This window comes from Nothoprocta perdicaria, unplaced genomic scaffold (assembly GCF_003342845.1).
Source record: "Nothoprocta perdicaria isolate Ctin4 unplaced genomic scaffold, notPer1 scaffold_170, whole genome shotgun sequence".
NCBI lineage: Eukaryota > Metazoa > Chordata > Aves > Tinamiformes > Tinamidae > Nothoprocta > Nothoprocta perdicaria.
Window position 1 is genome coordinate 17,554 of NW_020454872.1, and position 22,211 is coordinate 39,764.

A 22,211-nucleotide genomic window follows, 5' to 3' on the forward strand; every position below is an offset into this window, starting at 1 on the left:
ATTCCAGTCCACTCCCTGCAAATATCCTACAGCCCAGGCCCATCAACGGGTTTCCGAAGGAGAGGAAACCCAGCCATGTTCCTGGTGCAAGAAGTCTCCCTTAGCTTTATTCCTGCTGCATCCCTTGCCGAGCAGTGCGCCTGCCGGCAGGGCTCAATCCGCCAGTTGGGCCCAGCTCTTTAATGAAGTTCTCCTGCTGGGCAAAAGTGCTGGCGGTCAGAAAAAATAATAAACAAGGCAAGCATAGGGGGGAAAATATCCCCATGATTAAATTCCATCTTAAACAAACAGGCTGATGATGTCAGCATCTCGGACAGAGTCAAGTTCTTGACTGGGCTTATCACTGGCCTTGCCCTAGATCAAACAGCGGGTTAAACCTTTGAGATTTCAGAATTAAAGAGAATGAGCTGTGTGGCTGCTCCCTGCATACAAGGCAGAACCAGCTGTGCTGCCGTTGATGACTTTGTTAAGCTGCAGAGCTGCTTTAAGCTGCGTGGCCAGGGCAGGATTGAAGCAATGCGATGTGCAGAAAGAGAAGCCGAGCGGTGGGAAGTGGCTGTGCTGCCCAGGCCGGGTTTTGCAAGAGCTCTCTTGCAGCAGGGGCACTCGCTGCAACGCGGGGCTGGCGCTGGGATGAGAGCTCTGCGCTGCAAGCTGAGCTTTCCAGGAAATCCAGTGCCTGGCTTAGAGCGCCTGATGCTTAAATCTGAAATTTGGCCTTGGTTATAAGTCTAATGAGACTAGGGTCTCAGAGAAGCAGAAAAAAACAAGGTATTCTAATATGATGGGATGCTCAGAGCAAAGAGCAAGCCAAGATGGAACTATTTCACTCCAAAAATATGATGGGGGCGTGAGAAGTTGTCCCGGAAAGTCACCAGCCAACAGTCTATGCCTGGCTAATCCCCCTCCTGCCGGACTCAAAAACACCTTGCGTTTACCAAGCACAAACTTTTTCCCCCCCCCAGTGCTCATGAAGCAAATGCACTTACTGAGCCCTTATCTCCTGTCCCTGTGCTGGTGATAGCTGTGTCGGGGAAGAGAAAAGTCACATTGAGGTTTCTGGCCAGTGCTGATAGGACCCACTGGCATAAAGCCACTCTCCTGTGCTGGCATAGCCCCAGGAAAGGGACTCCAGGGAGCATAAATCACAAGTTAGGAAAGCAATCCGATCTGCGTTTGGTGTGTAATATAAGGGAGCAAATTCTTCCCAGCGTAAGAGCTGGACATTTGGGGAGACTCTAGCAAAGCATAAATGAGGCCCTCCTATTTTAGCGACAGAAACTTGGTGTCCCAGGGGGACTGTTTGCCCCTTTCTCCAACCCTTCCCTCTCCCTGCTTCGTGCACAAGCATGTGCAGGCACAGATCTCCTTGCAGCTGATGGAGCCCGGAGGTCCAGCCCCTTCCAAAGCCCGGGTGAATCTTCACTAGGAAGTATCCTCCCCATCTCCGTTGCCCAAGAAAGGGCTGTAAAAAGCAATCCTGCAGCCGGGGAGGCAAGGTCTGCGCGAGGCAACGCAGATGCAAGGGTTTGCTTGCGACACGAGGCCCAAGGTCTCCCCTGCGGTTCCCCTGATTCAGGGTTTTCGGCCCACGTCCCCTGTGGCGGCTCCGGCTGCGGCTGCCTCAGGGCCCCGCGGTGGAAGGGGACGAGGCGCGCGAGGCCGGGCAGGGAATCCCGGCGAGGAACTCCTCGCCAAGGGGCTGCGCTGGGGCCAGGGGCTCTTGGCGCGACCGGAGCCTCCTGCAACCACCGCCGGCCTCTTCCCCTTGCAACACCGCGGCAGGGAGGCACCGGCCCCGCGCACGAGGGCTCCCCGGCCTCGAGGAGGCACCGGCCCCGCGCACGAGGGCTCCCCGGCCTCGAGGAGGCACCGGCCCCGCGCACGAGTGCTCACCGGCCTCGGGCTCCTCCTGGCTACGACGGGATGCGGTGACGGGGACGGCGGCGCACGGGGCTCCCCGCTGCTCCGGGTGCCCGCGGGGCTGAGCCGGGCTGGCGGCGGCAGGACCGGAGCTCGCTGCTGTCACTCAGCTCAGGTATTTCAAAAGAATGTTATATAATTCACCCCTGCTATCGTGGGCCGATCAGCCCGGCGGATCCACCCCCCGCGCGCTCGTGTCATTCACTCGCTCTGGCCCCGTGTCATTGGAGACAGGCCAGGGCCAGAGTCCTGCTGCTGGGGCGCACGCAGCGCTGGCCACCGAGGGACCCTGCAGGACACCCGTGCAGGTCAACTCCTCCGCTTGGAGCATCTAGCAGGGCTTGTCTTTCCCCAGACTTAAAGCCTCTTTGATCCACCTGAGCGTCGCTGCCGCGTTAGTGTTAAGTGGGCTCATCTGCAGGCGAATGAAGTGATCGAGGAGGGAAGCATCATGCACACCCAGGGCCACATCCATATTCTGGCATTCCTGCTGTAAATACCTTGGTGAAAGAATCTTTCCTAGAAATGTGGCTGTGCCGGCGAGGGGGAGCAGGTGGAGCCAAGGGCTGGCATTTGTGTTTGGGGGACTGAGCAACTGGCCGCAGGCTCTGCGGCTGCACACTGCATAAACACCGAGTTCGGCTGCAAGTTTGCGTGGTTTTTAACCCCTGTCTTTTTAAAATAGAAGAGGCGAATGCTAGGCTAGCCTGTAGCTCAGTTATGGAGCAGATCCTGGCCCAAAGAGGGCTTTTACCTCCAGGAAAGTTGAAAGGAGGGAGAGAGGATCGGAGAGGTGCAGCCTGGCCCTGGGTGACTGTGGAGGCACAAACAGAGCCGCACGCAGAGGCTGCGGAGGCCGGGAGGAGCCGGCTCCGCTTCCCTCCAGCTCCCACCTCCGCATCTCTTGTCCGCCCTATGCCGCAACCGCAGCCTTCGAGTCCCCCTTGGAGCAGCACCCGTCCCTCTGGCCCGGCAGCGAATCAATGTTTTCCCTTTGTTTGGATTAAATATTTGGAGTGCTGAACAGGTGATTTCCACGGGGCAGATGGCCCTTTTCTAGCCTGAAGCGCCCCAGCGCCGGCCGGGCTCTGCGCCGCGCTCTTGTTCTGCTGTCGCTGGGCCGCTGCCAATGTTTGATGTACCACTTCACACGAGTTTCTAACCAAACGAGCTCTGCACTTGGTAACCAGAAGAATAAGATCTGCAGACATCTGCCAGCTCCTGAAGGTGAAGCCAAAGTGTTTGGCTCAAAGGGGTTTTATTAAGTGAAATGCTTGCATTCAGCAGCCTGCCTTTGGCTCTCGTTAGCACGGCAGTAAATGCAGCAAATGCCACCGGGACGGGGGTGCTGCTCGGCACCAGCCGCAGGGTAAGTGAGCCCAGGTTTGGCCCACGCTCGCTGTGATGTGTTTGATTAAGCCGCCTGCAGCCCCAGCCCGGCGCCCCGGCGCTGTGGGTGCCGCGCGGGGCCCTGCCCGGTGCACGGTCCCTGGGGATGTCACCTTGCTGCGGGCAGGACGGTGCGCTGGGAGCAGCAGCCCTGCTCTTTGGCAGTGCCGTGCCCGACTTCAACAGTGCCGGAGCCCGAGAGCGGCGTGTCCTTCCTCCCCAGCCTCTTGTAGCTCCTTCTGCATACACAGTCATCAGGATGAGGAGGAGGAAGGATTTCAAAGTGTACTTAAAAGAGCAGGAAGAAAATAAACCTTTCTGTGTTCCTCAGCACCATGAATCCCTGCTCTCCACATGCCTGACACAAGACCTGGCCCTTGAAGTGCAGGTGGGCAGTGCAAATCCCTAGGAATTAAAAAGTTTGTGGACTGCAGCATTCTTGCACTGCCTTATCCGAGATCCTGCTGCGAGCCCTCCCGTGCACACACTCCTTGTCCCCAGGGATCTGCTTTTAGAGAAGCAAAACCACCCGGGTGACCCGGCCCATCCTCTTGCGGAGCGGGAACGCGGAGAGCATTTCCCTCCGGGGAATCTCTGACCCATGGCAGCAATTCTGTGTAGCCAGCAACAAGTGTCGCCCCAAGGGCTGCTGCTCCTGAAGGGCGAGAAGAGCAGGTCCCAGGTGTTCAGCTGGCTCACAAATAACGTGTGGATGAGCCGGAGCAGCGCGGAGAGGAAAGCACCGCAGTCCAGAGCATGGAAGAGGCTTCTGGAGGTCTTTTCTCACGCCCTATTTGAACAGTTGTGCCTAGATGGGACCAAGACATCCCATGAAGTGGCACAAGGAGGACCTGAAGTTGCTGGTTTTAACAGTTCTCATTCCCAGCTTTCAAATTTCCTCCTAATCTTACAGTGTGCATGCATGGGATGTCCCATGCATGAATATGCAGCAAGTGCTCCGCTTCTGTCACCTGTATGCACTGAGCTCTGCACTGTTGTTTTCCACGCCCATACCTACAGTCTAGTTTAGGCTACAACATCCCTGGGGCAGGGACCAGTTTATAGACTCCTATACATTCCTATAGTATGTAGTCCTATGCACAGAAGGTATGATAGCGACAAGGAAGCAGGGGCTCTCTAGTCACTGTTACTTCTCTTATTCCATGCAAAATCTCTGCAGACCTCAGTGGGAGACAGCCAGGATAAGATGGTAGGGCTTATTCTAGTAATAATTAATTCACATTTTTAGTCTTCCAACCCCTCTTCATAAATCAAGCTCCTGGGTCACTGGTGTTTCTAATTCCTGAGCAAACCTGCTGCTGTAAATCCCCTTTGCAAAAGCGGGGGGGAGGATAAAAAAAAAAACAAAAAGGAAGGATAAAAAAGGGTCCGGGCTCTCCAAATACTGCAGCTCCCGCCCAGGACCGAGTGTAAATCCCCCACGCCCACCCAGACAAAGAGCGGATTGTTGGCGCGGGCCTTACCTGCGCCTGGCGCGAGGCCGGCGGAGGCTGCGGCGGAGGCTGCGGCGGAGGCTGCGGCGCCGGAGCGGAGCCCCCGGGTCTCTGCGCTGCCGGCCGCCCGTGACTCATTTATAGATCACCTCGGCCAAGGGGACCGAGGGCCGTGCTCGGCGCCTGATTGGCTTGCAGCGCTAATTGCCGGCGAGCACACGGCCGCGCTGAGCCCAGCAGATAGACAGGGGAGATAAGGGGAGATCTGAAGAGGGACAAGGGCCTTTTTTGGATGTCCCCCCTCACCCGTTGCCTCCCCGGGCTGTTTGATCCCCTCTGTGGGTGCACGGGGCTCTCGGTGACAATAGCTCATATTCAGTGCCGCACGGAGCCCCCCTTCCTTCGTGCTGGGGCAGAAGATGCTTTTGTTGCCCTGGGCGGGTTTCCCGGCGTGCTGGGCAGCGTCTCCGTGGCCTTTGTGTCCTGGGCGCCTTGCAGCCTCCCGAGGGGACAATGGCCAGCATTGTGCCAGGGCCCGGACCCCTGGAGCCCCGGCTTTGAAGATGCCATTGGCAGCGGAAAGCCCTTTCCTTCTCATTTCCAGGTTCAAAGGGATGAGGGGAGGAGAAAAGAGAAGCAGCCCCAGCCGTCTGTCAAGGAGGGAGCCCGTGGGCTGCGCAGGGGAGAGTTTGAAATGCCCGGCATTGCCGTGATGCTCGGCTGCAGATGAAGCCGGGCTATCTGCCATCAGCCTTGCAGGCAGGATCTCCAGGCAGGAGCCGCACCTGCGTCACGGGCTCCTGGGCTGGGAAAGGTGGACACGTTCCTCAGATGCCCCTGGCAATGGACACCAGAGGAGATGGGACGTTGCGATGGGCCGTCGGGGCCCGGCAGGCTCGGGAGCGACCTTTGGAGATACTGATCAGCCTCCTCGTCCTGGGAGGTTGTCGGTGTCTTGGGACAGGCATCGCTTAACGTGGCAGCTCAACGGCCCTTTGTGCGGGGAAGCTCTGCTGCCCGCCCTGCCTGGCTAAAGGGAGAGGGGAAAAAGCAAAAGGGCCCCTGGAGAGGAAGAAAGGAGGAGGAAGACATGAGGAAGGAGAGCAGGCAGGGATGGGACACTTGGTGCCGGGTTTTGGCAGAGGAAGGAGCTTTGGTACCTCGTGTCTGTTGAACTGGACTTCAGGCCTTTGCGTCCTGAGCCCCATCTAAAAGGAGCCGGTGGCTTTGCCCACGGCAGAGGGAAAGGGGCTGATTCATTGCCATCGGAGAGACAGAGGTAATAATTGCCCAGCAGTTCTCCTGTAAACATCATTAATAACCCATATCACCTTCGTAAAGGGCACACTGATATGCAGAGAGCCCTTTGAAACAGAAATGCATGACCCATGGTCGGGCTGCCAGCACAGGCACTATAGCGCACCGATGTCCCTGCTATATGGACTGCTGCACCCCGGAGAGCAGAGCAGCAAAATGCAGTTACACTGGGGTGCAAAACTGGAACAACGGGAGGGCCCGGGGTGCCCTTCTGGGGTCTTGGTGTGAGAGGTTTTGCAGGCCAGAATCCATCTGGTTGGTTCCTTGTGCACCCGGCAGTGAGGAAACACGCGGGCAGGATCGGGGCAGAGCGAGAGGGGCTGCACGAGACCCTTGGGGTTGCAGTGTCCCCCTCACGCCCAGCGGTCCCTCCTGAGCAGCCCAGCCCACCAGCCACCTCCGTCTGTGTGGACACAGGCGAGCTCAAACGAGGGCCTGGCCGCTCTGCTTTCCATCATTCCAAAGTCCCGGTGGGTGTGATCCGGGAATTGCTTCCAGTGAAGGAATTGCACTCCAAAGAATCCAGCCTTAAGCAGCCCCAAGAGTTCCTGGCCATTTCTGGAACAGGAGGTGCCGTCCTGGTCAAACTCCAGGTGCAGCAACTATAAATATCACTCAGATGCTGCTGCTTTCTGCTTCAGCAAAACGTGTTGCGCGTTGGACCCGGGCTGCTCCGGGGGGACTTGGGTGGCCAGCAGCCCGCGCCAAGCCCTGGCCAGGGCACACGGAATGCGCGAGTGTCCCGAGAGCGGGGAGGTTCTGGGAGATGGAAGGGAGCAACGGGGACTCCCTGGACACGGAGTCGTGGAGCCTGAGGCGAGCACATTGCTGAGCTGTTTATCTTCTGCCCTGATAACGGCACACCGAGCCCCGGAACGTGCACATTTATTTGTGGATGATTAATATTAGCAGATAGATTGCACTTAATGAGGGCAATAATTCGGTGGTAATTTACTGCTGGGAACGACGGGAAAGCTGCCTTGGAGCAGGCAGCGCGTTCCTGCCTCCGCAGCGCTGTGGCCCATGGAAGGAGCTGGTGCTTCGGATGGACCGGGAAGATCCGGAAGGGCTGTTGCTCCGCAGGGCTGTACGTGCAGGCTGCCGTGTCCCTTGGGGCTCAGTACCTGCCCTTGGGACATCTGGGGTTCCGTGGATTTTCTCCTGTTCCTGTCCCAGTAGGAGCTCTGCAAACTGCTGGCGTGCTCGGCCGGAGGGGAAAGCAGAGCTGCCCGAACGCCGGCGCTCCGGAGCGAGGCGGGCGAGTGCGCAGGGTCCGGCAGAAAGGCTGGCGGGGCCGTGATCCCCTTCCTGGGACACCCACCGTGAGCCAGGCCCATAGGCGCCAAGCCAAGGCCTGCACAAACGGGGCGAAACAGAGCAGGAGGCAGAGCCTTCCTCGGGCGCGAGAACCAAATCTCAGAGCAAAGAACCGGGATCTCACACGGGACACACGGATTCATGGGCGGCCCGCGGGGCTGGAGCGGCGCCGGGTGCCAGCGCAGGGTGCCCGTCACCCTGGGGCGCCCGCACAGCCTCTGGCGCCGCGGTGCCCTGCGGTGCCAGCGTGCCGGCCCATTAGCAAGATGGATTAGCACTGCCGGGCTTTCCTTTCCGGCTTATCTTTCCGTGGCGCTTTCCATGGTGCCAGGTGGCTTCCTGCGAGCCCGGCAGCGCAGAGCAGAGGTCCTGGTGCCGCAGGAGGCCTGCGGGCCGGCGGGGTGAGCTGTGTCACCTGCGCAGAGCGGCCGGGAGAGGTGACATTCCCAGGGCTCTTTATCACCGTTTCCTTTGGGCCCAGGAATGCGCCTCCTGGGCCTGGGCCCAGGCTTGGCTTTGTGGCCGGTGGCGTTTCCTCCTGCGCCAGCTTGGCCCATGCACCCGCGAGCAGCAGCCAGCTCCGGGCACGAGCGGATGGAGACGGGAGCCCTGGATGGAGAGCCCCAACCTCTTCCCCCTTCCCTGCAGGCTGCGCAGGTGGCCTCGCCGGCTGGCACAGGGCTCGGGAGATGTGGACCCGGGGAGGAATGAGGAACACAACGTCCCAGAGGGAGCCGGCGGGATTGCTTACAGCACCGACATGAAGGCTGGAATGCAGAGAGGCGTTGCAACCCACGGCGCTGCCCGTGCGGCTCAGCACCTCGGGGGACACTGCCTGCAGCTTGGTTCGTGGCGTGGACTTGGAGCTGGGGAGAGGCGCTGCAGCCGGCTGGTTATCTGCGCAGGAATTGCCATGTCCCGCTGGCCTTTACAGCCCCAGCCTCGCAGGAACGAGCCCCCGAGGGCGAGGGAAGGAGGGGGGTCCTGAGGGAATGGGATCCTTGGAATATCTCCCTGCAACAAGGCCTCTCCAAAGGGAGACGTCCCCATGGGACGCCCTGCGCTGGAGCGGTGGGGTTGCCATTAGTGCTGTGCCATCCATGGCCCAAATGAACCTTTTTCCACGTCCAACACCTCGGTACTGACACGTTCTCCCCGGAGAACTTCCCGGAGACGCGGGGATGTTTATCTGGAGGGAAGCACCGCAAAGTGCTGAGCCGGAGAGTCGGCGCTGCCGCTCGCGCTGCTTCCCGCGCTGCCTCCCGCGACCTTGAGCGGGGGCTGTTAAGATAACACAATATTTGTGACGGGGCGCGAGATAGCGGCCTCTCCGCGGGGACACAGGGCTGCTCGGCGGGTGGTAGGGGCTGGCGGGAGCAGCCCCCACCTTCCTGCAAAAACGCACCGCGTTTCGGCAGGTCTGCGAGCGAGCGAGGGAGGGAGGGACGGCCGCGGCCTCCCGCGAGGCACCCGCGGGTGCTGGAGCCGGGAAGATCGCCTGGAATCCAGGCTGGGGGCTCCGGCCTCCCCCCGCTCACGTTACTCTCCCCCTCGGGGACACTCTGAATTAAGAGGGTCGTCAAAAGCATGGTTCCTTGCACAAAGAACTGGATTCCAGCAGAGGGAGGTTTTCTAATTTAGAAGAGGAATGAGGAATTTTACCAGAAAAGTGTGGGAAGGCTCTGGGTGGAGGCGCTCGGGAGAAGCTCCGCAGCAGGCAGGTGCCGGGAAGGGCTTGACGCGGAGCACGTAGCTTGCAGGGGACTCAAATCAAAACGGTCAGCCTCTGTGCAGGGCAGAAGCCACCACGTGGGGATGTGGCTGCTGCCTGGGGGCGGCTCATCAAGACCCAGATGCTCAAGCCCAGGTGAGGAGCAGTGACAGGAGCGGTCCTGCTGCTGCAGCCCCTGAGCTCAGGATCCTCCCAGGCGCTCGCTCGGGTGTCGGGGCTGGCTGCGCTGGAGGTCCCGTCGCGGGGGTTCGTGGCGAGAGACGCCCGGCACCTTGGCCGGAGCAGCTGGCAGCCCGGCTGGCTTTCCTGAAAAGTTCTGCGCGGGATGTTCCCGCGCTGCAGCCTGTGGCCGGGCTCCAATGGCCCGGCGCCAGGAGCGAGCTCCAGCGCGAGGCTGCCTCGAAAGAGACGCTCAGAGCAAACACCGTGTCTCCGGCCGGCAAGGCCGGGCCCCGCGGCCTCCACGGGAGTGCGGAGGCTCCGTTGCGCAGGAGGATAAAGGCAGCAAGTGCCGCATTTCCAGAGCATGTAGGAGGCCTCGGGGAAGGAGAGCAGTGAGGAGCAAGCAGAGCTCTAAAGAGCTGAGACAAACGAGGTGTGCGAGTCACGGATTGAGGGCGGGCGGCAGGCACTCACTGCAAACACCCTCAGCAAGGGTCACCTCTGCCTGCGGCTCTACTGCATGTCCTTGAATGCGTTTTTCCACGCACCAGTTTGCACCTCCGTGCCCCTTTCGTACAGTTTTTGCTCGCGGCTTCAGCAGGATCGGGGCCAGCTCAGCGCGGAGCGCTCCGGACGCCTTCGCTCCTTCGCGGTGGCCACGCGGGACGGTGACGCAGCGGGACGAGGACTCGGCCGGGTTGAGTTTCTCAGTGGCCTCCGCGAGCGGCGCCTTGGCCGGCGCGCGCTGGTGCCGCCGGCGGCTTTGCAGCTCCCTGAGTCACCCAAGGCAAATATTTTCCCCTTTGATTCTCACCCTGAGAAAACCCGGGGCTGACCTTGCTAATCTGGCGCATTGCAAACCTGCCCCGTCCTTTATCGTGGAGCAGCCCCGGTCGCATTACCTGCCCAGCCCCGCTGGGTGCTCCTGCCAGCATCCTGCCTGGCCCGGCGCCACCCGGGAGGCTCCTGCTCCTCCTGGAGGGCTCCAGGTGCTCCCAGCGCTGCTGGGGATCCCGGGGGATTGAGGAAGAGGAGCCTCCCGGTGCACGAGGTCCATGGGCAGCTCCATGGGCTCTGGCTGCACATCCGCAGGGCTGGGGCACACGGCTGCACTCCCAGACCTCCCATCCACTTGGGAACGATGCCCTGAGCACGTCCCAGTGTCTCCGGCTCCCTATGAGGTCAGTGATGCGGGTTGGCGGGCAGGACGGCGGGGCAGGACGGCGGCCGAGGCTCCCGTGCAGGGCGACGCTCAGCGCGGTGCTGCCGCCGCTGCTCCCTCTGCCGACACGAGGGAAGCCCCAGCGCCGCCCCGGGCTGCGGCAACGCTCTGCAACACACACACATTTATATATACAAAAAGGAAGTGTTTATTAGTATTTTTTTTTTTAATAAAGGAGAGTCCCTGCAAAGTGCATGGCAGAACATCCCACCCGTTAGGCTGGGGTTGAGTGCACCCCGGGGGCTTGGGGGTGCAAGGAAGCAGAGGCAGGTGCTGGCCCGGGTGCAGGGAAGGTCTGCACCAGCACCGGGGTCCCCTGCGCGGCCCTGGTCCCCGTGGTGGCTCCCAGCACCGTCACTGCAGCGCGAGGCGGCGCCTGCTCCGTGCACGGGGAGCCCGGCACGGCCGAGGGGCTGCCAGGCTGTGGGAGAGCAGCTCCGTGCACCGGCAAGCCACCGGAGCTGGGATGCTCGTGGGCCCGGGATGCTCCGGCATCGCCGCCCGTGCAGGGGCTCCGCTCGCCGCAGCCCCTCGGGCTCAGCAGCAGCTCTTCTTGGGCTCATCGCTGGGACTGAGCTTGATGGAGCCCGTTAGATAACTCTCAAGAATCCCTTTTTGCTGGAAAAGAGGACAAGGGCTGGGATGAGCGAGGCTGGCACGGAGCAGCCCCGTCCTAAGCCCCATCTCTCCAAGGACAGCCCCAATGCTGAGCCCAGCCGGAGGCAGGAGCCGCTGAGCCTGGATGGAGCCAAGCCGGGAGGAGGCACCGGGACATGGGGACATTGGTGGCCCGGGGCCGGGCGGCTGCCACTAGAGGCCAGTGCTGGCACGCAGCTCACCCCGTGTCCCCTGCATCCTGCTTCCCAGCTCCTCATTCCAAAACCTGCAGCTCTGGGAGCGCTGGGAAGCTCGGCCGGGCACCCAGCCCAGTCCGCTCACCGTGAGCAGCGCCTGCTTGGCCAGCGTCTCGAAAGCCTGTGCCACGTTGATGCCGTTCTTGGCGCTCACTTCGAAGTAGGGGATGTCCTTGTCCTTGCACCAGGCCGAGGCGAGCTCCTCGGACACCTGCGGGAAAGGCAATGTGAGCTGGGATCCAGGATGCCCCGTTCCTGTCGGTGGGGACGCCCTTGGCTTTCAGGCTTGGATAATAAGTGCCCGAGCTCCCGGGAGCCGCCCCGTTTGGACTCGCGCAGGTCTCGGCCCGTCCTTACCTGCCGGTCGCAGATGTCTATTTTGTTCCCCAGCACGACCATGGGGAAGCCCAGCTCCCTGGGAATGACCTTCTCCAGGAAGTCATCCCTCCAGTTCTCCAGTGCCTCGAAGGACTCCCTGTCAGTCACGTCGAAAGCCAGCATGCAGCCGTCCGAGCCCTTGTAGAAGGTGGACACCATGGACCGGAACCGCTCCTGGCCCCCCGTGTCCCAGATCTAGGGCAGAGAAGGGCACAGCTGCAGCGCCCGAGGATGCTGCGGGAATCTCACGGCGGGTTTGGGGCCGGGGGGTCCGTGGGAGCCGGGACACGGCCCAGGGCGGCTGCTGGCGCCCCGAGCCTCACCTGCAGCTTCAGCGGGGTGCTGTCCACGGCGATGACCTTGGTGAGGATGCTGGCGCCCAGCGTGGTGCGGTAGTCCTCACAGAAGGTCTTGTGCACGTACTGGTGCAGGAGGGAGGTCTTGCCCACGCTGGCGGCAGGCAGGGGACAGGGTGAGGACGGTGCAGGGCTCTGCGCGGCCACGCGCTGCTCCGCCAGCGCCAGCCCCAGGCAATGTCCCCAGCAGCGCCCTGCGGTGCCACCAGCCTGCCCTGGCCCCGCTGCACCCGCCGCCTTCAGCCCTGGGCACTGCAGTGCTGCAGCCCTCGTGCACGGCCCCAGAGGGTCCCAATGACCTCCGAGCAACAGGAGCACCCTGCTTTGGGCAGGGGGATTTTGCACTGCTTAGAGATCCCTTTGCTCCGAGCCCAGCTCGGGAAGGCCCCACGGGAGCCACGAGCGGCTGCAGGGCTGCCCTGGCAGGCTCTTACCCCAGCGCTCCTATGATGATGATCTTCAGGTCCACCTTCTTGCTGGAGTCCATGGGAGGGCCCTGGGGGCAGAGAAGGGGGTCCCGGGGCTGCAGGGCCCTGCTCGGCCGCGGGACGCGGGGCCGGTGCCGCTCACGGCGCCTGCTCCACGCCGGCTCCTGCGCACGTCCGGGCACGCAGGGGCTGCCGGGGCTGCACAACTGGAAATACTTGGGCTGGCGGCAGGAGCAGCCGAGCGGGGCTGGGCTTGCCGAGGCGCCTGCGAGCACTTGCTCCAGTCTTTGCTCCAGTCTTTGCTCCTTTTCCCCCAAAATGCGGATGGGCAGCAACGCTTTCTGGCTCAGCTAATAAGTTCTGCACAAGGCGAAGAGTTTGCTCCAGCCTGACAGCCAAGGAGGAGACCCCTGTCCATCTGCAGGGCGCTCAAACAGGAGAAAACCCACCCCGTGCTCTCCCCCTCATCAGCCTGGCTGGGAAAAGCTCCCGGCGGAGCATTAGTTTGCAAGGTCCCGGTTGAGGCTGGAGCACCGGGATGGAGCGGTGCTCCATGCACCCGGATGAGCAGCCCCCGGCTCCCGCGCAGCCCGGGAAGATCCTCGGGGCTGGCAGCGCATCCAGCCTCCGGCAGCCCCGTTCCCAGGCAGGGCCCCGCACACAGGGAAGGGGCCGGCAGCACAGCGAGGTGGCACAGGCAGCCTCATCCCTGCATTTTTCCGGGTGTGCCGTGCAGGGACAACCCGCCTGCTGGATGCTCCTCCCGCGGCCTCTTCCCGCTCCCCCCAACCGGAGCAGTCCAGCTTTCCTGCTCCCCCCGGCTCAGGACGGCACCCACGCCCTAAATCCCAGCATTTCCCGGAGGAAAAGCTCTCGGGGCGTTTTTCCACCCCCACAGGGCCTTTGCAGACCGTTGGAGTTTTAAGCTCCATGTGGAGTTTTCCGGCCCGACTGCCTCCCTGCTCCCCCTGTCGCACCCACCTGCTGCGGTGCCGGAGCGGGAGCAGCGGCTGCCGCCTCCGGAGCCTGCGGCCCCGGCCGGGAAGAGCCCGGGAGGAGGATCCAGGAAGCGGCGGCCGCCCCCGGCACGATGATGCCTCGGGCCGCGGGATCGAGCTCGCTGACATCAGCGGAAAGCGGCCGCCAGCGCCCGATCCCGCAGGAACGAGGCCCCGGGGAGCTGCTGGGCTGTGCCCAGCGCTTCCTCCGGATCCGGCCTTCCGGCGGAGACAGCCACGCTCGGATCCGGGCACGGAGCGGGCTGGTACAGGGAGGCTGCAGGAGCTGCTCCTTCCCCGGGGATCCCGGGATGTGGTTTGAGCCTCCACCTCCCTCAGGTCCTGTTTACCTGCCCCCAGGAGCTCCTTATCTGCTGCTGCCTCCACAGATTATGGAGGGCTGGGAACAAAAAGCCCATCGGGGCTATCGCAGCATCACCTGGGCTTGCAAAGACCCACCCCGGACTTTGCTCAGACGGGGCTGATAGCGGCGGTGGGGATAGAGGTGCCTTGTGTGGCCGGTGGTTCCCGCGATGCCGGTGGTTCCCGCGATGCCGGTGGTTCCCGCGATGCCGGTGGTTCCCGCGATGCCGGTGGTTCCCGCGCTGGGGCACACGAGGCCAGGCTAGGAGTGGGGGGACCCGGCCCAGGCTTTTCCATAGGGATGAATGGTGCCGGTGCCGGGCTGCGCAGGGGGATGCGCTCACCCCGTTGCAGTGACTTGGGGACGTCCTGGACCTTGGCCCTGTTCAGAGCAGGTGATGGTCACCGCTCCAGGGATGTGGCACCGCTCCAGGGATGTGACGGCGCGTGGGCAGCACCCAGACGCTGTCACCGTCCCCTCGTGACAGCCTAACCCCCGTCAGCAGTTCTGGGCACAAAGCGTGGCTTTGCCTACGTGACTGTGACTATGAGACAGCGCGGAGCTCTCGCAACGCCCGGGCTGGCCACGAGACGTAGTCCAGGACCCCGTTCATGGAGCAGGAAGTGCCGCGCGGCATCCCGGAGGGAAACGGGAAGCGGCTGGTGGCTGCAGAGCGGTGCCTGCGCCTCCTCGCCCAGCACCCCTTAACTCGCTGGATCCGGAGCGGGGCCTGGTCCCGCCGGCTGCGGAGCCGGGTCCGCTCTGGGTTGGACAGAGCGCTGGATGGAGCACGAGGGAGGTCAGTGCACGGAGGGGCCGCGGGAGCCGCCGGGCTTGGCGGCCTGCTGGGATCCCGACTCCTGGAGCTGGGTGGATCCCGCGCCCTGGCTGCCATGGACGTGCTGTTTCATGGGAGACTTTATTGGCCCGTGTTGAGAAAAAGAGCAGGAAGCTCCGAGGCAGCTTGTGCGAAGCTGCCCGAGCCCTAGCTGTGCCCAGCTCCGGGCAGGGCCGCGTTCCCGGTGCGCTCCCGTCGCTCCGTGCCCTCCCGGCGGGCAGGGAGGTGACGTGTCCAAGGCTCGGCCAGCGCGGCTCGTCCAAGGCACCGCGGCGGCTCCACTCCCTCCGCGCCCGACCTAGGGCACGGCGGGCGCGAAGCCCACCCGGTTGTTGCCGCGGTCGAAGACGGTGTAAAACCTCCGGATGAAGACGTCGCCCAGGATCCAGAGCGGGCCCGTCGGAGGGGCCATGTCCAGCCCCTGGAAGCCGCTGATGCAGACGGCCACACTCCCGCTGTATTCCTAAGGGGACGAGGAGGGTGAGGAGCCAATTGTCGCCCCTGGAACCACCAAGGATGCCGGGGCGGAGGTTCCCCGTCGGAGGAGCGCGTTGCCCGTGGCTCTTACCATGAGCAGGTAGTCCTGGGCGCTGAGCGAGTAGGCGACGCCGTTGATGATGAAGGTGACGTCGGGCATGGAGCTCATGGTGCTGCAGTCCACGGCGAACTGCGAGACAGGGGCAAAGCTGGGGGGAAACGGCCCTTCCCTGGCGTCCAGGAAAGAGGGGAATTCAGCATGGGGGAAGAGAGCGCTGGACGTGGAAGGGCAATGGGCTCGTGAGGAGCCCGTGCAAGCCCGACCCTGCTGGGGCAGGTCCCTCTCACTGGGGCTGGTCATGGTGCCCTTGGTGGGATGTCCGTGGGCCCCACTCTCACCTCCCCCTCCATGGGCACGGCCCCGATGTATTTCTGCATCTCCTTGATGTCCTCGCTGGGCCCGGTGAGCAGCGACGTGCCGGTGTCCACGATGGCCTGGCAGCCGCTGGCGCAGAACGCCACCGTCGCGCCCACCTGGATGCTGCGGGACAGGGAGCGCGGGCAGGGAAGGGCCGTGGGGAGCGCGCGGCAGAGCCCTCCCGCGCCCGGCGCCACTCACGCGTCCACCTGGATCTGCCAGTAGCCCTGCCGGGTGACCGGCACCCACTGCAGCGTGCCCACGAAGCGGGACGGGTCGAAGCCCCCGAAAAGCAGCTCGCCTCCCTCAGCGGCATCGGGGTTCCTGGGGGAAGGGCGGGAATGGGGTGTCCACGTTCCGCAGCGCTCCCCACATGGTGGGATTCGTCCCCACGGGCTTCCCGCGCGCCCTGGGGTCCCCAGCTGCACCCCTCTGGTGCTAGGAGAGCCACTGCGAAAGCCACCCAGATCCCACTCGCTCTCCAGGCCAAATATCCATGTGTTGCCCCCAAAAAGAGGGAGGTCGGGGCCTCGTCCTCACGAGCTCATGTAGATGGAGAACATGGGCAGCTCCACCAGGTTCTGCGCCATCATGTTGTCGAAGACGGGGGTGACGCCGTCCACGGCCAGCGCGGGGTAGGCCAGCCCCAGGATGCCGTCAAAGGCAGCGTCCAGGAAGGTCTTGCCGGGCTCGCTGACGCTCTCGGCGAAGCCCTGGCTGGCCACGGTGAGACCCTCGACCTGCGGCGGGAAGGGGCCGCTGGGCGCCCTGGGGGCCACGCGGCCGTGGGTGCCGCGGCGCCGCCGCCACTCACGGTGACTTGGTCGGAGCCGATGACGCCGGTGAGGCTGCCGGTGCCGTACTGGATGGAGAAGGGGGTGCCCACGAGCTCGTAGGTGCGGGACTTGGCGGGCTGGAAGCGCGGGTGCGCCTCTGCGGGAGCGCGGGCGCTGTCGCGCACCGGCTCCCACTGCAGCCCCGGCGTTTTCCTGTTTTCCCGGTTTCCCATTTTCCCATTTTCCCAGCTCCCGCTGTAGTCCTGGCATTTTCCCATTTTCCCGTTTTCCCATTTTCCCGTTTTCCCGGCTCCCGCGCAGCCCTCCCCGCACTATGTCCCCGTGCAGCCGTGTCCCCAAGGCCGCGCGGGCCCCGCGGCCGTGTCGGAGGCCGCCCAGCACAGCCCTGTGATCCTGCCGGGCTTTCCCTTGGCTCGCTCCCGCGCGCTCACCGCAGGCCGGGCTCACGCAGTACATGGAGGGCACCCAGAGGTTGGAGGAGCCCGTGTCGAAGATGACGGTGAAGTTCTGCGGGGGGCTCCCGATGGAGATCCGCCCGAAATACTGCATCTAGAGCGGGCCGGAGGCGCCGTCAGCGCCGCTGGGGCCAGAGACGCCGGTGCAGCGTTTGCTCCCTTGCCTGGAGATTGCGGGAAGCGCCAAGGCAGGGGAGCCCCGCGGCTCCCGCGAAAGCTCCTCTCGCCACTTACGTCCAGGTAGTTGATGAGGGGCTCGCTGGCCCGCTGGAAGGCGCTGCACTCCTCGCTGTAGCGCTCCATGTCGAGCCCGTGCGCCCTCCAGAAGTGCTGGAGCTGGCCGCGCTGGCGCAGCGCGCGCCGCAGCGAGCGCCGCCGCACCAGGGCCACCCTGCGCGAGGAGGCTCCGTGGCGCCGGCGCCTCCCGCTTCCCGGGCGGCTTCCCGGGACGGGCAGCGCGGGGATCGGCGCCCTTACCGCGAGAGGCCGGCGGCGAGCGGCACGCAGAGCAGCGCCAGCAGCAGCAGGCGGCGGCGCATGGCGGCGGCCGGCCCGGCGCCGCGCGCCCGCCAAGCTCTTATAGCCGCGGCGGCCCCGCTGCGCCCCGCGCAGTGTCAACACGGGCGCCTTTCATGGGCATGAATCAGCGGGCGCGTACGGGGCCGGGCGGCGCGCGGAGCAACCGCCCCCGGGTGGGTTTTGTGCCGGCGCGATAACGTTATCGCCCGGTGCGATAGCGCCCACGGGGCCGGGCACCCGGCCGCGCCGCGCCGACAGGGGCGGCCGAGGCTGGAAAGCGGCCGTGGGCCACGCGCTGGGAGAGGGGCCGCGCGGGAGCGGGTCCCGCGGCGGAACACGGGCCGCAGGGCCCTGCGGGAGGCTGTGTGTGGACACCGGCGCTTCCGCGGGGATGATGCACGGGATACGGCGGCGTTGGAGCGTGCGGCTGCCTGCAGAGGCTTGGCTGGGCCCTTCGCGTGGGACCGCATGTGTCCCCTGCCCCATATGGAGCCTCGCGCCTGTCACAAACCTGCTCTCGGGCCAAAAACATGTTCTCTCGCTTGTTTTCTTTTTGGGTTTTTTTTTTTTTTTTTTTGCATTTCCTCTAGTTTAGCCACTTTCACTATTAGCCAGGACAGATTCAAATCGCACCCGAGTGGCATTTACAGAGCAGAAAAATCTCTTTTCCCCCCCGCTTATCGCGCACATCTCTAATCTGCAGATCTGCTTACGCGCCCCGAGCGTTGCACAGAGCAGAGCTCAGTGAGGGCAGAGAGCCACTTACAAACAAATAAATATATAAATAAGGTTAAAAATAGCCAGCACCTGCATCTCCCATGAAAACAGAGGCACCAGGCTGGGCTTTGCATTGCTTTGGAATTTATTTATTTACTCATTGCTGTGTTTATTGGGATGCCCACAGGTGCCGGGCACGGTGTCCATCCAAGATACTGCTGCAATCCTGGCTTTGCCGACTTGCACCAGCTGGATGCTGTGCCAGATACGTGGGATATTGCTGGAGATGCCCGGGAATGATCACCCTGGAGCCGGCAGGGTCGCACTGAGCACGTGGGTTTGCTCTGAAAACGAATCCTCTGCAGTATCCGTGCGCAAAGACCGGTCCTGATCCGGGTGGTGCTTTGGGACCAGAAGTACCAAGAAGCGACAAAGGCCTCCCCCGCTCGCAAGCTGATGGGGCCTTTGATGGTTGTTTTTCCAGCAGCATTTTCCACCTTTCCAGGGAAAGGCTTTGGAGGGGCCCTTTCCAATGGGCAGCATGGGGGAACCCATTCGGGACCCTGGGTTCCGCAGTGCTCCGCTTGCTCCGGCCCCTCCTTCCCGCGCGTTTCCGCCCCTGAAGCACCACAGATTTTACCCTATTTGGCTCGTTTCTCTTTACTCTAATTTGTTGGGGTTCCTTTTACCCAGTTTGGCTCATTTTTTCCCTATTTGGCTGGGTTTTAACCCAATTTAGCCTTTTTATCCATATTTAGCTGGTTTTTACCTGGTTTTCCCGTTTGAGCTGCCGTGTTCCTTCCTTTGCTCCAGCCCGCTGGCGGCCGCGCCGTGTCCGGCAGGAAGGGGTGGCCGAGGAGCCCACGAGAACATCCGAGTTTGCAAGGAAAGCAAAACAAAACCTGCCTTTTCCCAGGTAAAAACCCTGGCAAAACCCCAACCGGGGCGCTGCGTCCAGTGGGCGCAGGGAGGCCAGAGCCCGGCGGGATCAGCACCGGCCCAGCCGCTTCCCTGGGCATCGCGTGCACCCTCTTCAACTTTGCAGTCCAACACTGGGCCAAGACGGAGCTCCCCGGAGCTCTGATCCGTCCAGGAAAACTGCCGGAGAGCAGGCCGGTGTCCTGGGACCCCCGAAGGGGCCGGTGCGCGCGCTGGCAGCCCCGCTCTAGCTGGCACCATCCGAGCAGAAACCTCCACGCACACGTGTGCGTAATCTCCCCGATCTCGCCCTAGCCCCCCTAGAGCAAAGCCGCCTGCCACCGATAGCTGGATACGGGTCTTATTTTGCAATTTCCTTTCGCGCCGCTCGCGCCCTGATAGGCATCTGCTGCTGCAGCATCTCCAGCGCCGCGGGAGGAAACGAGCCGCGCGCGAGGGGCAGCCGCCTAAGGAGCACATTTGGGGATTGTCGGAGCAGCAAGGGAGGGGAAAGGCTCCAGCGGGACGTGGATGTGCAGCCTGGCAGCAGCCAGGCTGTCTGGGTGAGTGGAATTTCGCAGGAGAGCGCTGGGATTATCCGCAAAGCCTTTGATGAACCGCGCTTAGCGAGCTGTCAGAGGGGAGCGCCTATAATCTGATCCACAGGCTGGGTAATGTCCCTGCTCTTGTTATCTAGCTATCTACCTATCAAAGATACTATTAAGGCTCCTTTAATCAGGATATCAAAGCTCCGGTTCAAAATCCCTCCCCGCGGCCGCCGCGTTACACTGGGCTGTGCCGGGAAGGGCTATTTTGTGAGCTGGGGCTCCCACGGAGCAGCCTGCGACGCGGCTGGGGAGTCGCTTCTCTCGGCTAGCACGGCCGAGGGCTCCGAGCCAGACGTCCCCTTCCCGCATGTGCATTTTTGAGCATGTGCCTTAAGGCCTGTTAACTTCAACGGGATTTCAGTTACTTAAATCGAGTAGGAGGGGGCTCAAATGAAGCTAAATCTTCCCGATCGCGTGATTTGCAGTGGGGTTTGGTGAGCTGTTTGCTCAGGCACACTGAAAAATCCCTCCAAAGAGCTGGGATGAGCTGGGGCCCATCTAGTGCTCGGTTAATGATAATCGTGATTAACAAAGAGCAAAGGCAGCCGATTTCTAAGGGCCAGCTCAAGTTCTGACACGTCTGGACTGCAGCCAATGTGGAAGCCCGCTCCAAACTTGCTGCCTGCTTTGCTCTGTGTGTTTCTTATTGCTTTAGTCGCCAAGCATTTTAATAAATGTTAGCAAAACTAAAATGCAAAGAACAAATTTGAGCCCATTGCCAGCGCGGGGCTCCCGTGACGGTGGTGGGGCACCGCGGCTCACGCGGCGGCCCCGGCTCCTGTCCCCGCAGCTCCGTGGGCCCCGGCGCGGCGTGCCCAGCGGGATCGGCCATGGACTGCTCGCCGTGGTGGGTGCTGGCGCCGCGCGGGGCTGGCCCGGGCGCGGAGCCGCCGCCGGCCGCGCCGGGGTGACGCGGGTGCCTCCGCGCCGGGCAGGTGGGCGCTCGCCGCCAGCTCCGCCGTGACCCTGGTCCTGCACGCGCTGCTCCTGGCCACGCTCTACGTCATGCTCGGCAGGAGGATAGGTAACGGGGTGGTGTGCGGGCGGCCTTCCTCCTCCACCTCCTCGTCCTCGTCCTCCTCCTCCTCCGGCATCGTGTCCCGGGCTCCATCCCAGCACCCCAGTCCTGGCGCTGGTTCCTGCAGCGATGCTGGTGCGTGCACATCGGTGCTTGGGGAGCACAAGGGGTCGTGGTGGCACTCGGAAGCGATGCGCGCAGCCAATGCCCGGGCCAGTGCCACGTCACTCCCCCAACTTTCCCTTTATTCCGTTGTGCAAAGCAGAAAGCGATCATCAGAAGTAACGCTTCATGTTGCCAAACATCAATTCGGCTGAAACCGCATTTTGCATCACGGGAATCTTCTCGCCTGAAAGTGTCGGTGGCTTCTGAGCCTTCTTCCCTGGCAGGAGGTGCTGGCGGGCGCTGACGTCCCCTGTGTCCCTTGCAGAGCGGCTCCGTGGTGGCAGCGAGGCTGGTGGCGGGACGGCAACGGAACCGGCGGCAGCAGCGGCGCCGGCCGGGGACGCGGCACCGAGTGCAGCCTACGTGGGTGAGGGGGGTCCGGTGGGAGATCCCGGGCAGGGTCCGGCAGGAGAATCCGAGCGGGGTCCGGCAGGAGAACCTGCCTCGTTTGGCTGCTTTGCCCCTGTTTCACCTGCGCACGGGAAGGGACCAGGACCAGGATCCTGCTCCTGCTGCTGCTCCTGGCTCCCAGTGTCTTCTTCCCACTGCCTCGCGGGGGTTTCTCCCAGGCATGGCCAGGGAGGCGCTAACAGCCCGTGTGTTCCCAAGGGAGCAGCGACACCTCCTCGGAGACGTCGGACGACTCGGACAGCGGCCCCTCGGTGCGGGGGGTGAGGGTGGCTGTGGGCGGCGGTGCCGGTGCCAGCGCCGGGGACCGGGGCCACCCGACGCCTCCGCTCTGTGCCCAGGCGCCGCGCGCCGAGCGGAGCCTCAACTACAGCTCCTTGCGCTTCCCGGCGCCCGCCGCCGACTACGAGAACATGAAGACGGGGCCCGACTACGTCAACGTGGACCCCAAGAAGAAGAAAGCCGATTTCTGGACCTGCTCCGGCTCCGCAGCCGCCAAGGCCATCGAGTACACGGAGGTGAAACTGTGAGCGCCGGGAGAGAGGGGGGTCCCTGGTCACCCCTCACCTGCCCCGTCCGAGCTGCCCGGGATCCCACGGGAACGCACCGCTACAGACCGTGGGTCGAGGTATCCGAACTGGCCAGGTGTCTCCTTTGAACCACATATATATATATATTTTTTTAACTACTTTGCTGACAGCTGCCATAAAAATCCTTTGAAATATGGTTTCTCTCCTGGCTTTGCCCTTCCTGCTCCTCTGCTTTGCATTTTCCATGAAGCGCCAAGCCTCCGCTCCAGCCCATCCCACTCAGTCCCGGACTCGGGTGCAGGAGCCGGACACTCCCGGGGCATCTCTGCCCTTCCAGAGTTCAAAACATTTGCCCCTTAAAACCCCAATTTTCCCAGAAGCAGCATCCCAACGCGGGCCAGGATGTCCTCCCTCCACCCGATGCACCGCAGGGCAGAGGGAGCGCGGCG

At 63.0% G+C, this 22,211-nt stretch overlaps 3 protein-coding genes across 3 annotated transcripts; 1 reads left to right on the plus strand and 2 right to left on the minus strand.

The window, feature by feature from the left end:
• Positions 1-11,023: 11,023 nt before the first annotated feature.
• Positions 11,024-12,606, minus strand: RAB7B (RAB7B, member RAS oncogene family). Its single transcript, XM_026036121.1, has 5 exons — positions 12,539-12,606; positions 12,072-12,198; positions 11,728-11,943; positions 11,456-11,581; positions 11,024-11,134 (listed from the first exon to the last, which is right to left on the minus strand). Exons 1-5 carry the CDS (start codon positions 12,589-12,591, stop codon positions 11,054-11,056), a joined length of 603 nt encoding a protein of 200 aa, XP_025891906.1. The 5' UTR covers positions 12,592-12,606; the 3' UTR covers positions 11,024-11,053.
• Positions 12,607-14,987: 2,381 nt separating this feature from the next.
• Positions 14,988-17,219, minus strand: CTSE (cathepsin E). The gene is made up of 8 exons (XM_026036108.1): positions 17,114-17,219; positions 16,856-16,973; positions 16,442-16,560; positions 16,168-16,367; positions 15,829-15,951; positions 15,609-15,750; positions 15,301-15,399; positions 14,988-15,195 (listed from the first exon to the last, which is right to left on the minus strand). Exons 1-8 carry the CDS (start codon positions 17,180-17,182, stop codon positions 15,031-15,033), a joined length of 1,035 nt encoding a protein of 344 aa, XP_025891893.1. The 5' UTR covers positions 17,183-17,219; the 3' UTR covers positions 14,988-15,030.
• A 3,252-nt stretch (positions 17,220-20,471) lies between these two features.
• RHEX (regulator of hemoglobinization and erythroid cell expansion) lies at positions 20,472-21,799 on the plus strand. The gene is made up of 5 exons (XM_026036142.1): positions 20,472-20,488; positions 20,577-20,665; positions 21,090-21,191; positions 21,434-21,486; positions 21,574-21,799. Exons 1-5 carry the CDS (start codon positions 20,472-20,474, stop codon positions 21,760-21,762), a joined length of 450 nt encoding a protein of 149 aa, XP_025891927.1. The 3' UTR covers positions 21,763-21,799.
• The last annotated feature ends 412 nt before the right edge of the window (positions 21,800-22,211 follow it).